The 16,718-nt window shown below is 47.3% G+C and overlaps 1 protein-coding gene across 1 annotated transcript in view; it reads left to right on the plus strand.

The window, feature by feature from the left end:
* LOC135524670 (glutamate receptor ionotropic, NMDA 3B-like) overlaps positions 1-16,718 on the plus strand; it is a 112,256-nt gene that overhangs the window by 89,439 nt on the left and 6,099 nt on the right. The window contains exons 5-6 of the mRNA XM_064952405.1: positions 3,228-3,343; positions 15,065-15,216. Of these exons, the coding sequence (XP_064808477.1) occupies positions 3,228-3,343; positions 15,065-15,216 (268 nt within the window). The remainder of the gene's footprint in view (positions 1-3,227; positions 3,344-15,064; positions 15,217-16,718) is intronic.

The following is a 16,718-nucleotide window of genomic DNA, read 5'->3' on the forward strand; positions in this document are numbered from 1 at the left end:
GTGACGTGCGTAATAGTGCCGGGTTCCCACTGTCATTTATCCAGGGCTCGGACCAAACAAGAAGAGGAGAGCAGGTGCACGGCGATGTTGAGGGAGGAGACAAGGGCCTAGTGGATGAAAATCCCTGCAGCACCGGAGTCCACTAGAGCCTTAGAGACAACACCTGAGCGACAGCCAGCCAACGAAATAGAAACCAGGAAGGGTTTGGCGGAAGATGATGAAGGAATACGGATGATCACAGGGCTGTCCCTCTGCCCCAGTGGACTTCTGGTTAGGATGCACTGGACACAGCTGTAGCCGGTGCCCCTCCTGGCCACAATAGGGACACAACCCCAGCCGTCTCCGGTGACGTAGCTCTGCCGTGGAGAGATGTGATTCCTATCTCCATGGGTGTTCAGGCTCTGCCTCAGGAAGGCCGAAGGAGAAAGGCGAGGGAGGAGGGGACCACCGATGCTCCCGAAGAAGGTTTTCCAGACGATTTGCTATCGCGATGAGCACGTCCAGGGAAACGTTGTCGCCCCGACAAGCCAACTCCGTTTGGACATCCTTGCGCAGTCCTCTTCAGAATAGGGTGTGGAGTGCCGGCTCATTCCATCCACTGGGGGCTGCCACAGTCTGGAAGGTGAGGGCGTACTCCGCAACAGTCTGGGCACCCTTCCAGAGTTGGAGTAGTCACCCACCTCTCTCTTTGCCACCCGGTGGATGGTCAAAGACTGCCCCGAACAGAGCTATGAACCCCTCATAGGAACCCAGCTCCTCCTCTCCTCTCTCCCAGATGGCCGTAGCAAACTCCAACACCCACCCGGTCAGCAGGGAAATGACCGTGGCAACATTGGACCTCTCCTGGTGGGGGCTCCCGTCTGATGAGGAAATAGAAGGAGCACTGGAGTAGGAAGCCTCGGCATTTGGATGGAGTCCCGTCATATCTTCCCGGGAGGGGCAGTTGGGCATCGGTGACCTGGGCAGATTGCTGGGTAGGCTGGGAGACTGGTCCGCTGGGTTGACTCATGATAGAGGGCTCTGCTATTTGAAAGTAAATCCTCTCGTGTGGTGTCGAGGTGGTGGAGGATGCGAAGGACCTCAATCCGTAGTCGCATGCAGTTGGGCCAGCTGATCGTGGTGTTGGTGGAGTAGGTGTCTCTCATTTTTTCAGTTTTTGATTTGTTAAAAAAGTTTGAAATATCCAATAAATGTCATTCCACTTCATGATTGTGTCCCACTTGTTGTTGATTCTTCACAAAAAAATACAGTTTTATATCTTTATGTTTGAAGCCTGAAATGTGGCAAAATGTCGCAAAGTTCAAGGGGGCCGAATACTTTCGTAAGGCACTGTATATACAGTGGGGAGAACAAGTATTTGATATACAGGTAAAATATATATATTTTGATATACAGGTAACAAGTTCAAACAGGTGCAGTTAATACAGGTAATGAGTGGAGAACAGGAGGGCTTCTTACTGGTTGGTAGGTGATCAAATACTTATGTCATGCAATAAAATCCAAATTAATTACTTAAAAATCATACAATGTGATTTTCTGGATTTTTGTTTTAGATTCCGCCTCTCACAGTTGAAGTGTACGATGATTAAAAAAAATACAGACCTCTACATGCTTTGTAAGTAGGAAAACCTGCAAAATCAACAGTGTATCAAATACTTGTCCTCCCCACTGTAATTATCTATATATATATATTCTGCTGCTTCCATATTTTCGAGGTAGTATTCTGTAACGTAGACCCAGGGAGTCTGGAAGCAAGTGTAGTGTGATTTTAATGAAAACAACCATGGAACGAATACAAAACAAGAGCAGCATGTAACAAGGAAAACATAAACAATACTACCTGAAGCGGTGTGTGTAATGAGGGTTGCCAGGTGAGCATAATGATGGGTTGCCAGGACAGCATAATGATGGGTTGCCAGGACCAGTGGCTAGTAAACCGGCGACATTGAGCGCCAGGGAGGGGGAGCGGGAGTAGACGTGACAAGTTTATCCCTTCTGGAATAAGAGTCCACTCTGCTAAGTGGGTGGTTTGATGGATGGCTTGATTAAACAGCCAAAGTGCCAGAAAATTGCTGGTGATATCCACTGTTGATTTCTTACCCAAGAGGTCATCCCCTCCTTACAATTGAAGCTGAAGTTAGAGGACTCCAAAGCTGACACATTTGATAATGTGCAGTTTTGACATCTTGAACCTCAATTATGATAGTTCCCATGACCCATAATCCTCTCTGGTTCAGCTGATGTGCCTAGTCAGGAGTCAGCATCATAATGGAAGTTGAGTGCGTGATTTGGGCACTGTACTCTGTCTGCATTCATTCCGGTTTTGTTTAGTCAGACAGGCGATTAATATGTGACAATAAAACATATATCTAATGGCTTTGCTTTACCCTTCTCCTTCTGTCCAATTTCCCTGGAGGACTGATTCTGAGCCCCCCATTTACACTGAGACATGAAGTATAAACATGATGGTGACGAGGGCCATGTGCTGAATCTGGAATGACGGAGGACATAGCTTTTTGATGTGTGGTGCGTAGGATTGAGACATGGTCAATTTCAAACTTGGCCTTTCTGGTTTGTGGTTTACAACGATTAGGACGTGGCCTAGTTGGTGTGTTGTGATTGGGACGTGACCTAGTTGGTGTGTTGGGATTGGGACGTGGCCTAGTTGGTGTGTTGTGATTGGGACGTGTCCTATTTGTTGTGTTGTGATTGGGACGTGGCCTATTTGGTGTGTTGTGATTGGGACGTGGCCTAGTTGGTGTGTTGTGATTGGGACGTGGCCTATTTGTTGTGTTGTGATTGGGACGTGGCCTATTTGTTGTATTGTGATTGGGACGTGGCCTATTTGTTGTATTGTGATTGGGACGTGGCCTGTTTGTGGTGTTGTGATTGGGACGTGGCCTATTTGTTGTATTGTGATTGGGACGTGTCCTGTTTGTTGTGTTGTGATTGGGACGTGGCCTATTTGTTGTATTGTGATTGGGACGTGGCCTGTTTGTGGTGTTGTGATTGGGACGTGGCCTATTTGTTGTATTGTGATTGGGACGTGTCCTGTTTGTTGTGTTGTGATTGGGACGTGGCCTATTTGTTGTATTGTGATTGGGACGTGGCCTATTTGTTGTGTTGTGATTGGGACGTGACCTATTTGGTGTTTTATGATTGAGATTTGGCCTGTATGGTGTGTGGTGATTGGGATGTGTATAACCCCTTCTCCCTGTGTGTTGAAGGGTAGATCCCCCTCAGCTTGATGCCTTCATCATGGACAAGGCCCTGCTGGACTACGAGGTGTCCATCGACGCAGACTGCAAGCTGCTCACTGTGGGCAAGCCCTTCGCCATCGAAGGTAAGAAACCGCCCGTCCACCCTGACACTGTATTGTTTTGACAGCCCTCAGACTTGACGGCTCTAGAGTCATTGCCTGTCTGTCTGTGTCTATGCGTGTCTCTCTGTTTATGTGTATGTGTATGTGTGCGTCTGTGTGTGTGCGTGTGCGTGTGCGTGTGTGTGTGTGTGCGTGCGTGCGTGCGTGTGTGTGCTTTCTTAAGTGCCCTGGTATGTAGGTAGGCATGCACTTGCTTGAATGTGTGTTTGGATTCCCTGTCCTCTCCCTGTTTTCTAGTTAATCTCAAATTCACATTCTTTTCATTTGAATATGTATTATTCAAATATATTCATTGCTATTTTGTCTGAACCAACATCACACCCATGTTTCTGAGAGCCTGTGCAGGATTATGGGGAGTAAGTGGAAACAGCCTCCCGCGGTTTGCCTTTCTGTGTTTGTCTTTCTGCATTGCTGCTCCCACATTGTCAACGCATTAAGGTTCACTTTTCACTGTCAATCTTTTTTAGAGCAGTTACAGTAGGTGTTATGGGTTCTGGTGACCCACAGGGTGTGCAGGGAACAGTATGAAACAGGGACGTACTATCTAAACTTGTCCAATAAGAAACATGTTTTTATTTTCTGTTGCAAAACATCATGTGTTTGCCATAATAACACAACCCTAATTCAGTTCACCAAGAACATGATGAGTACTTGATAGCAGATGTATTGTGCAGGATAGAAGGACATGATGAGTACTTGATAGCAGAAGTATTGTGCAGGATAGAAGGACATGATGAGTACTTGATAGCAGAAGTATTGTGCAGGATAGAAGGACATGATGAGTACTTGATAGCAGATGTATTGTGCAGGATAGAAGGACACGATGAGTACTTGATAGCAGAAGTATTGTGCAGGATAGAAGAACATGATGAGTACTTGATAGCAGATGTATTGTGCAGGATAGAAGGACATGATGAGTACTTGATAGCAGAAGTATTGTGCAGGATAGAAGGACATGATGAGTACTTGATAGCAGAAGTATTGTGCAGGATAGAAGGACATGATGAGTACTTGATAGCAGATGTATTGTGCAGGATAGAAGGACACGATGAGTACTTGATAGCAGAAGTATTGTGCAGGATAGAAGAACATGATGAGTACTTGATAGCAGATGTATTGTGCAGGATAGAAGGACATGATGAGTACTTGATAGCAGATGTATTGTGCAGGATAGAAGGACATGATGAGTACTTGATAGCAGAAGTATTGTGCAGGATAGAAGGACATGATGAGTACTTGATAGCAGATGTATTGTGCAGGATAGAAGGACATGATTAGTACTTGATAGCAGATGTATTGTGCAGGATAGAAGGACATGATGAGTACTTGATAGCAGATGTATTGTGCAGGAATAGAAGGACTTGATGATTACTTGATAGCAAATGTATTGTGCAGGATAGAAGGACATGATGAGTACTCGATAACAGATGTATTCTCATCATGTTCTTCTATTCCTGCACAATACATCTGCTATCAAGTACTCATCATGTCCTTCTATCCTGCACAATACATCTGCTATCAAGTACTCATCATGTTCTTCTATTCCTGCACAATACATCTGCTATCAAGTACTCATCATGTTCTTCTATCCTGCAGGATAGAATTGTGCAGGATAGAAGGACAGACAGCACACCCTGTGGGTTTCTTGAACCAGGATTGAAAATAATTGTTTCAGAGAAGTATCCCTCCAGGCTAAAGTGGGGGCTGTTGAAATCAGTGAGGAGGCACAATTTTGGGGGGTTCTTACGTTGGAATTCTGCTTATATCACGCTATACCACAATAAACATAAAGTTCAAATTCAGAGACTCCAAGACCATTGAGTGCTTTTGAAGTGACAGGTTGCCACTAAAGCAAGGCCATTTGACAATTAATATAGGCTACAAGATAGATAGAGTAATTCACCTATTACAAACAGCCTATGTGAATGCAGCCGTACACACAGCGTCTTACCAAAATAATGCAAATTAAATGCTGAAACTAGTAGCCTAGTTACTCATGCAAAACAAAAATACTAAATAGCAATTTGGGTTAGAATATCGAGACAACTGCGAATGCAAATGAATGAATGTGAACAGAACAAATTAGCGGTAGGTGCACTATAGGCCTACAATCTAAATATCAGATCGATAAAGGCATGACACAATCTATATTTAGCCTATTTACGCTTCAAACATGGAAAATCATGCAGCTCATTAATTCAGCAACACGTTGCGATATGGCACAATAAACTTCTGTCGATCGAATTCAACCCACCCACGTAATCATTTAATCAATGCCGGCCTACTGTAAACATGTTTCCAATACGTACAGTTCCATTTACAACCAAGCAATGGACTACCATAAAAACACAATATAGACTATCTATTGCTATGATGAAACATACGAATATGTAGCTACACCCAGGGGCGTCATTTGGGTTATTGCATTGGAATTATATTGAATTCTGCTTATATCACACTATACTACTATAAACATAAGTTCAAATGCAGAGACCATTAAGTGCTTTTGACACATCTACTGGGTATTCCAGCCAATCTCTTCCTATGAACCAGTTGCTATTAAATTAAGGATTTTGGACAGAAAACCTGCAGCAAGGGTAGGATTCAATAGGCTAATCTGGGCTGGCTACTCTGTTCCAAAAATTGTCAGGGACAGTCGGAGGTGGAAGTGGCTGTGGAGCCATTATCCTGGCGGTGCTTGTGGAAGGGCTCTGCACTTGGTGCTAGCTGGAGTTCGGCAGCATCATCGCTGCTGGGCTTGGTGGTGGCCTCGGTGGTTTGATTTCTGATATCCATTGTGGCAGATTAGCTGGTTAGAGCTAAATAGGCTAATAACTAAGACCTTTTACAGCTAGTTAAGAAGCTAACTAAACTCTGTAGTGGTGGGGTGCTTTAACTGTGACCCCCTCCAGGCGGAGGTGTATCACATTATTCACGTAGCCTACCACAGATGAGCAGGGTTTTTCATGATTTTTATGGAAACCCAAAGGAGTCATACATAACCGCCCAGTGGCTTTCCCCTTATCACTCTGGCAGGCTCTCGGTCCATGGTGCTGATAAAGCGCAGCAAAGTGCATTTGGAAAGTATTCAGACCCCTTCACTTTTTCCACATTTTGTTACGTTACAACCTTATTCTAAATTGTATTAAATCTTTTTTACCCCCTCATCAATCTACACACAATACCCTATAATGATGAAGCAAAAACAAGTTTTTAGAAAATGTTGCAAATGTATTAAAAATAAAAAACTGAAATATCACATTTCCATAAGTATTCAGACCTTTTACTCAGTACTTTGTTGAAACACATTTGGCAGTGATTACAGTCTCAAGTCTTCTTGGATATGACCCTATGAGCTTGGCACACCTGTATTTGGGGAGTTTCTCCCATTCTTCTCTGCAGATCCTCCCAAGTTTGATCAGGTTAGATGAGGAGTGTCGCTGCACAGTTATTTTCAGGTCTCTCCAGAGATGTAAGACCGTGTTCAAGTCCGGGCTCTGACTGGGCCACTCAAGGACATTCAGAGACTTGACCAAAACCCACTCCTGCGTTGTCTTGGCTGTGTGTTTGGCTGTGGGGGAGAGGGGGAACGGTAATAGGAGGGATGAAGGAGAGGGGGAATGGTAATAGGAGGGATGAAGGAGAGGGGGAACGGTAATAGGAGGGATGAAGGAGAGGGGGAACGGTAATAGGAGGGATGAAGGAGAGGGGGAATGGTAATAGGAGGGATAACAGAGACAGGGAACGGTAATAGGAGGGATGAAGGAGACAGGGAACGGTAATAGGAGGGATGAAGGAGAGAGGGAACGGTAATAGGAGCGATAAAGGAGACAGGGAACGGTAATAGGAGGGATGAAGGAGACAAGGAACGGTAATAGGAGGGATGAAGGAGAGGGGGAACGGTAATAGGAGGGATGAAGGAGAGAGGGAATGGTAATAGGAGGGATGAAGGAGACAGGGAACGGTAATAGGAGGGATGAAGGAGACAGGGAACGGTAATAGGAGCGATAAAGGAGACAGGGAACGGTAATAGGAGGGATGAAGGAGAGGGGGAAGGGTAATAGGAGGGATGAAGGAGAGGGGGAACGGTAATAGGAGGGATGAAGGAGAGAGGGAATGGTAATAGGAGTGATAAAGGAGACAGGGAACGGTAATAGGAGGGATGAAGGAGAGGGGGAATGGTAATATGAGGGATAACGGAGACAGGGAACGGTAATAGGAGGGATGAAGGAGAGAGAGAACGGTAATAGGAGGGATGAAGGAGACAGGGAACGGTAATAGGAGCGATAAAGGAGACAGGGAACGGTAATAGGAGGGATGAAGGAGAGAGAACGGTAATAGGAGGGATGAAGGAGAGGGGGAATGGTAATAGGAGGGATAACGGAGACAGGGAACGGTAATAGGAGGGATGAAGGAGAGGGGGAACGGTAATAGGAGGGATGAAGGAGAGAGAGAACGGTAATAGGAGGGATGAAGGAGAGAGGGAACGGTAATAGGAGGGATGAAGGAGAGGGGGAACGGTAATAGGAGGGATGAAGGAGAGGGGGAACGGTAATAGGGGAGCGATAAAGGAGACAGGGAACGGTAATAGGAGGGATGAAGGAGAGAGGGAACGGTAATAGGAGGGATGAAGGAGAGGGGGAACGGTAATAGGAGGGATGAAGGAGAGGGGGAACGGTAATAGGAGCGATAAAGGAGACAGGGAACGGTAATAGGAGGGATGAAGGAGAGGGGGAACGGTAATAGGAGGGATGAAGGAGAGAGGGAATGGTAATAGGAGTTATAAAGGAGACAGGGAACGGTAATAGGAGCGATAAAGGAGAGAGGGAACGGTAATAGGCGGGATGAAGGAGAGAGAGAACGGTAATAGGAGGGATGAAGGAGACAGGGAACGGTAATAGGAGGGATGAAGGAGAGGGGGAATGGTAATAGGAGGGATAACGGAGACAGGGAACGGTAATAGGAGGGATGAAGGAGAGAGAGAACGGTAATAGGAGGGATGAAGGAGAGAGGGAACGGTAATAGGAGGGATGAAGGAGAGAGAGAACGGTAATAGGAGGGATGAAGGAGAGAGGGAACGGTAATAGGAGGGATGAAGGAGAGAGAGAACGGTAATAGGAGGGATGAAGGAGAGAGGGAACGGTGAAGGAGAGGAGAACGGTAATAGGAGGATGAAGGAGAGAGGGAAATAGGAGGGATGAAGGAGAGAGAGAACGGTAATAGGAGGGATAAAGGAGACAGGGAACGGTAATAGGAGCGATAAAGGAGACAGGGAACGGTAATAGGAGGGATGAAGGAGAGAGAGAACGGTAATAGGAGGGATGAAGGAGAGGGGGAATGGTAATAGGAGGGATAACGGAGACAGGGAACGGTAATAGGAGCGATAAAGGAGACAGGGAACGGTAATAGGAGGGATGAAGGAGAGAGAGAACGGTAATAGGAGGGATGAAGGAGAGAGAGAACGGTAATAGGAGGGATGAAGGAGAGGGGGAACGGTAATAGGAGGGATGAAGGAGAGGGGGAACGGTAATAGGAGGGATGAAGGAGAGAGGGAACGGTAATAGGAGGATTGAAGGAGAGAGGGAACGGTAATAGGAGGGATGAAAGAGAGAGAGAACGGTAATAGGAGGGATGAAGGAGAGGGGGAACGGTAATAGGAGGATGGGGGAGAGAGGGAACGGTAATAGGAGGGATGAAGGAGAGAGGGAACGGTAATAGGAGGATGGGGGAGAGAGGGAACGGTAATAGGAGGGATGAAGGAGAGGGGGAACGGTAAGAGGAGGGATGAAGGAGAGAGGGAACGGTAATAGGAGGGATAAAGGAGACAGGGAACGGTAATAGGAGGGATAAAGGAGACAGGGAATGGTAATAGGAGGATGGGGGAGAGAGGGAACGGTAATAGGAGGGATGAAGGAGAGAGGGAACGGTAATAGGAGGGATGAAGGAGAGAGGGAACGGTAATAGGAGGGATGAAGGAGAGAGGGAACGGTAATAGGAGGGATGAAGGAGAGAGGGAACGGTAATAGGAGGGATAAAGGAGACAGGGAACGGTAATAGGAGGGATGAAGGAGAGAGGGAACGGTAATAGGCGGGATGAAGGAGAGAGGGAACGGTAATAGGAGGGATAAAGGAGACAGGGAACGGTAATAGGAGGATGGGGGAGAGAGGGAACGGTAATAGGAGGGATGAAGGAGAGAGGGAAAGGAGAGGGTAATAGGAGGATGGGGGAGAGAGGGAACGGTAATAGGAGGGATGAAGGAGAGAGGGAACGGTAATAGGAGGATGGGGGAGAGAGGGAACGGTAATAGGAGGGATGAAGGAGAGAGGGAACGGTAATAGGAGGGATGAAGGAGAGAGGGAACGGTAATAGGAGGGATAAAGGAGAGAGGGAACGGTAATAGGAGGGATGAAGGAGAGAGGGAACGGTAATAGGAGGGATAAAGGAGACAGGGAACGGTAATAGGAGGGATGAAGGAGAGGGGGAACGGTAATAGGAGGGATGAAGGAGAGAGGGAACGGTAATAGGAGGGATGAAGGAGAGAGGGAACGGTAATAGGAGGGATGAAGGAGAGAGGGAACGGTAATAGGAGGGATAAAGGAGACAGGGAACGGTAATAGGAGGATGGGGGAGAGAGGGAACGGTAATAGGAGGGATGAAGGAGAGAGGGAACGGTAATAGGAGGATGGGGGAGAGAGGGAACGGTAATAGGAGGGATGAAGGAGAGAGGGAACGGTAATAGGAGGAATGAAGGAGAGAGGGAACGGTAATAGGAGGGATGAAAGAGAGAGAGAACGGTAATAGGAGGGATGGAGGAGAGAGGGAACGGTAATAGGAGTGATGAAGGAGAGAGGGAACGGTAATAGGAGGGATGAAGGAGAGAGGGAACGGTAATGAAAGAGTCTGTCATCTGGCTGCTGTTTCTATTAGCCTGAAAGGGCAGGCCTGCTGTGTTGGATGTGTAGAATGTCAGCTGACGCTGTGTTTTCAGATTCATCACTGGGCAGGACACACACATACAGTACACACACACCCATATGCAAACACACACACACACTCCCGTTTTTCCCTTTTCGTCCGGAAATTCTACAACTGTGGGATAGCTCGCACATACTATTTTCCTATTTTTGGTGGCATGAAAGTGTGTGTGTGTGTGTGTGTGTGTGTGTGTGTGTGTGTGTGTGTGTGTGTGTGTGTGTGTGTGTGTGTGTGTGTGTGTGTGTGTGTGTGTGTGTGTGTTGTGTGTGTGTGTGTGCCCTCTCATCTCATTTGCATATTTTATACTTGTGAACTTCATAGCTCACCAGCTTTGAAACGGCAACATTTTGTCTGCCAGATATCTTTCATGAGACTAAGTCACGCGCTCTGGACGGGCGATTGGGGGAGCAAATTCTATTTGAGTCAAGCTTTTTCACTTTTTTCCTGAAAATAATCCCCCCCTACTCTTCCTTTACATCACAATATTTCATGAAACAGACTTGTGAGAACTGCATTACTCAATCAACTGGTTGCTCCAGAGAGCTGATTTAGTGAGCAATTTCACCAGGGAAGAGGGATCTTTGTTTGAGTTTTTCTGAGTTTGGGGAGACAACTAAACCATGTGTGGAACAGGATCTACAGCTTCTCTTTTCACAGTAACTCCTGGAATATTATATTGCTCTTTTTTTGCCTGTGTTTTGAAGTGAGAAATGTTCCTCCGTTTTGGGCCCTGACCTCTAGACAGTCATTCATAATAAAGCAGTAATTGGGGTTTTGCTCAATTAGACCTCTCCTATCTCATCTCTCCTCTCCGTTAATTGCATTTTCTAGCCTTTCCCTCGCCTTCCCTTTCATTTCCATTGCTTTTCACTTCCCTCGCTATTCCCTCGCTCTTCCCTTTCACTTCCGTCGCTTTTCACTTCCCTCGCTCTTCCCTTTCACTTCCATTGCTTTTCACTTCCCTCGCTCTTCCCTCGCTCTTCCCTCGCTCTTCCCTTTCACTTCCGTTGCTTTTCACTTCCCTCGCTCTTCCCTTTCACTTCCGTTGCTTTTCACTTCCCTCGCTCTTCCCTTTCACTTCCGTTGCTTTTCACTTCCCTCGCTATTCCCTCGCTCTTCCCTTTCACTTCTGTTGCTTTTCACTTCCCTCGCTATTCCCTCGCCCTTCCCTTTCACTTCCGTTGCTTTTCACTTCCCTCGCTCTTCCCTTTCACTTCCATCGCTTTTCACTTCCCTCGCTATTCCCTCGCTCTTCCCTCGCTCTTCCCTTGCTCTTCCCATTTACTTCCCTCGCTCTTCCCTCGCTCTTCCCTTGCTCTTCCTTGCTCTTCCTTCCCTTCCTTCGCTTTTCCTTCGCTCTTCCCTCGCTCTTCCCTCACTCTGTCCTCGCTCTTCCCTCGCGCTTTCGCCGCTCTTCCTTCGCTCTTCCTTTGCTCTTCCCTCAAATCTTCCCTCGCTCTTCCCTCGCTCTTCCCTCGCTCTTCCTTCGCTCTTCCCTCACTCTGTCCTCGCTCTTCCCTCGCTCTCCGTCGCGCTTTCGCCGCTCTTCCTTCGCTCTTCCTTTGCTCTTCCCTCAAATCTACCCTTGCTCTTCCCTCGCTATTCCCTCGCTCTTCCTTCGCGCTTCCCTCGCTATTTCCTCCCTCTTCCCTCGCTCTTCTCTTGCTCTTCCCTCGCTATTCCCTCGCTCTTCCTTCGCGCTTCCCTCGCTCTTTCCTCGCTCTTCCTTCGTTCTTCCCTCGCTCTTCCCTCGCTCTTCTCTTGCTCTTCCTTCGCACTTCCCTCACCCTTCCCTTGTTCTTCCTCGCTCTTCCTCGCTCTTCCCTCGCTCTTCCCTCGAATCTTCCAATCGCCTCTTCCCTCGCTCTTCCTTCGCTCTTCCCTCACCCTTCCCTCGCTCTTCTCTTGCTCTTCCTTCGCTCTTCCCTCACCCTTCCCTTGTTCTTCCCTCGCTCTTCCCTCGCTCTTCCCTTGAATCTTCCCATCGCCTCTTCCCTCGCTCTTCCTTCGCTCTTCCCTCACTCTTCCTTCGCTCTTCCCTTGCTCTTCCCTTGCCCTTCCCTCTTTCTACCCTCGAATCTTCCCTCGCTCTTCCCTCACTCGTCGCTCGTTTTTCCCTCGAATCTTCTCTCGCTCTTCTCTTGCTCTTCCTTCGCTCTTCCCTTGCTCTTCCCTCGCTCTCCCCTCGAATCTTCCCTCGCCCTTCTCATCGCTCTTCCCTCGCTCTTCCTTCGCTCTTCCCTCACTCTTCCTTCGCTCTTCCCTCGCTCTTCCCTTGCTCTTCGCTCGTTCTTCCCTTGCACTTCCCTCACTCTTCCCTCACTCTTCCCTCACTCTAACCTCACTCTGCCATCGCAATTTCTATGTGTTTCTTTTCACTATTCATCACTCCATCCAGTTTTGTATCTCATACACACACTCATATGTACACACACACACACACACACACACACACACACACACACACACACACACACACACACACACACACACACACACACACACACACACACACACACACACACACACACACACACACACTCCTTGGTTGGCAGCTAGTCCTCTACTTACTAATTTACTAAAACAATCAAGCAACTCAAATACAGCTGTTGAACAGCTGTCTTTCCCTTAACACAGAGTCCCTTCTTTCCGAATGTCTGTCCCTGCCGCTTTAGGATTTCATTTGTCACTATCTTTTGGACTGAGTTGTAGTGGGCTACAGACAGTGTAACTGGAAGGTGCCAGGACTGTCAATTTGGTGATTAAAGCCAACCAGTATTTAATGATTGTGACTCAAAGCTACGAGCCCACGCTTTATTAAGAATAACATCCTCATCAACACTTGGCTACAGGGACATCTGTGCCAGTCTGTGCCAGTCTGTGCCAGTCTGTGCCAGTCTGTGCCAGTCTGTGCCAGCGCAGAGGGCCAACCCTGTTGGCTTTAAGTGAAACAAAGGGAACTTAATGGGATCTGAGATGCACTCCATTAAGAATGATAGACTGAAGCACACGCTTTACACTCCATAAGAGTTCAGCTGTTTCTGCATGAGCACACAGGCGACTGACCGACGGACAACAGTCACCCACGAAGCACCGTTACCCTTCGCTCCACAAAAGCCACGGGGCCAAGGGGAACCACTACTTCAAGGTCTCAGAGCAAGTGACGTCACCGATTGAAACGCTATTAGCGCGCACCACCACTAACTAGCTAGCCGTTTCACATCCGTTACACTCACCCCCCTTTTGGCCTCCTCCTTTTCTGCAGAAACCAGTGATCCGGGACAACAGCATCAATGTAACAGTACAACTTTAGACTGTCCCCTCGCCCATACCCGGGCGCGAACCAGGGACCCTCTGCACACATCAACAACAGCCACCCACGAAGCACCGTTACCCATCGCTCCACAAAAGCCACAGCCTTGCAGAGCAAGGGGAACCACTACTTCAAGGTCTCAGAGCAAGTGATGTCACCAATTGAAACACTATTAGCGCGTACCACCGCTAACTAGCTAGCCATTTCACATCCGTTACATGTGCTTGACTGTGTGTGTGTGTGTGTGCATGCTTAGGCATGTCTCGCTCTGATGAAACGTGTTAATGTCGTAGCTTGTCTATTATCTGTCATCTTGACTGGCCCGGGGGGGGGGGGGGGGATGATTGACATACATTAGCCATGAGACACAGAGAGATAGGTAGAGGTAAAACCCTTTCAGTGATTAAATAACATTTCTGCCAGTCCTCTTTTGAGATGGAGGGATACCAGAAGGGAGAAGAGGAGGAGGGGAGGAGAGAGTTGGGGTGAGGGAGAGATGGAGGGAGGAGAGAGTTGAGGTGAGGGAGAGATGGAGGGAGAGTTGGGAGAGATGTGTCTAAAGGATACAGGCTCTCATCCTCTGTTATCCCCAGCCCACCACAACTCATTATCTGCTGTCAGAGCCCACACCCACACACACACACGCACGCACGCACACACACACACACACACACACACACTTACACCACACACTCTCCTTGTCATTGTATAATGGATGCTCGGAACGTTCTTCACTTTTTCCTGTTTTTCCCATGTATTCCTCCATCCATCTTTCCTCCAGTTGCCACTGAAGACTACGAGATGGGGATTTGCCCTCTCCATCCTTCCACACACCACAGGAATCAGATATCACAAATCTCATTTACTAAATGTAATTTAAACATCAAAGGAGTTTAAAGTACAAGATCAGCAGTACAGGTAGAAGAGGAATTTGTTGAGGCTGAACTCTTTGGTTCATCTATAATATCCATAGCCTCATGTTCCCCTTCTGGAAGGGATGAAGGTAAGGTCATCTGATTTGGTTTAGTATTGATCCACTTCATCTCCTTGGGCGGACAGGATCCAGACACAGTCTGCCAGTTAACTCACTCTGCGTGAAGTTTGGAATGATACGCCTATAGACCCCTGTTCTCCACCAAACAATTTAGGACAATCTTTAAAGCATTTTGGGCATTTTATGTGGAACAGAGAAAAACAATGATTTTGTAAAAATGCCTTCTGTTTATTTTGCAGATATGAGACATCTGTGTCACTGTTTGTATCCAGGTTAATGATAGCACAGCCATGTGACTGGTGATATAGAAGGGGACGCACCACAATTATTTCCATGAATTTCTACCAACTACTATATCCATTGTGCTATGCTGACGGTAATAGTTTCTCTATCCCCCAGGCTATGGAATAGGCCTCCCACAGAACTCCCCTCTAACCAGCAACGTGTCAGAGTTCATCAGTCGCTACAAGTCAGACGGCTACATGGACATGCTGCATGACAAGTGGTACAAGGTGGTGCCTTGTGGGAAGAGGGTGTTCGCCGTCACCGAGGTGAGTTTTCCGTCCGTCTGTCTGTGTGTCCCGGTCCCAGACCGGTTTGGACTATGTTGTCAACTACTTCTACGGTGGTGTTTGACCATCGACGTCAGCTTGGGCCCAGATCCGTTTGTGCAGATAGGGACCAGGTTAGTGTGGCTGTGGTGGAGTGGCCGCCCTGTAGGCACACCACGTGGGTTGCAGACAGTTGATGGACATTGGGTTTGGCCATCCTAACACATCTGGACATATCAAACTGGATGTTTGGCTCTATTCCAATATCCACACTCGCATACCACTTGAATGAAGCAATGTATTGAGCATTCTAAGAGATATTTAAGTGTGGTTTGCAGACACTCCTCAGACAGTCTGGACTCCATCAGTGTCAGATGTTAAGGGAAAAATATTTATTCCTAGATTCAACCTCTGTGTGTCTATGATATCCTCTTAGGATTCTGTGTCATCCTGAGGTTATCCTTTAACACCAGGCACCCAGTTGGTCGAACTTCCTGCCCCAATGGACTGCTATCATAGACATACACTGAGTGGACAAAACATTAAGAACACCTTCCTAATATTGCGTTTTACCCCTCCTCTTTGGCTATCAAAGCGTTCCACAGGGATGCTGGCACATGTTGATTCCAATGCTTCCCACAGTTGTGTCAAGTTGGCTGGATGTCCTTTGAGTGGTGGACCATTCTTGATACAAACAGGAAACTGTTGAGCGAGAACCCAGCAGCGTTGCAGTTTTTTACACAAACCAGTGCACCTGGCACCTACTACAATACCCTGTTCAAAAGCACTTCAATATTTTGTCTTTCCCATTCACCCTCTGAATGGCACACAGACACAGACACAGTCTCAATTGTCTCAAGGCTTATCATAGCTTTCAACTGGATTCACCTGGTCAGTCTATGTCATGGAAAGATCAATTGTTATGTTTTGTATACTCATTACTAATTCATTAACTGGTTGTTATAATCATATTAAATAGTGTTATTATTGTTGATACCCTGTTACTGGGGCAATCATCTGGTCCCATCAGCATAACGATATGGGCTGTTTATCTTTTGGCTCCTAGTCCACCCAGACAGACAGACAGACAGACAGACAGACAGACAGACAGACAGACAGACAGACAGACACAGACAGACAGACAGACAGACAGACAGACAGACAGACAGACAGACAGACAGACAGACAGACAGACAGACAGACAGACAGACAGACAGACAGACACAGACAGACACAGACAGACAGACAGACAGACAGACAGACAGACAGGGCCTAGCAGCCGAGGACTCTGGGATTGCTTTTCTAATACCAACACCACATCAGCCTGCGCTGATTTGTGATCTTCACAGACCCAGCAAAGACAGAGTGTGTGTGTGTGTGTGTGTGTGTGTGCGTGCGTGCGTGTGCGTGTGCGCATGCCTGCTGGTATGCATTTTCCCGGATGGGGAAAATGGTGCGAGAGAGACAAGCAGTGATCCCAGCCATCTGTGCAGAAACATCAA

The sequence above is a fragment of the Oncorhynchus masou genome, chromosome 31 (genome assembly GCF_036934945.1).
Source record: "Oncorhynchus masou masou isolate Uvic2021 chromosome 31, UVic_Omas_1.1, whole genome shotgun sequence".
In the NCBI taxonomy this organism is placed as follows: Eukaryota; Metazoa; Chordata; class Actinopteri; order Salmoniformes; family Salmonidae; genus Oncorhynchus; species Oncorhynchus masou.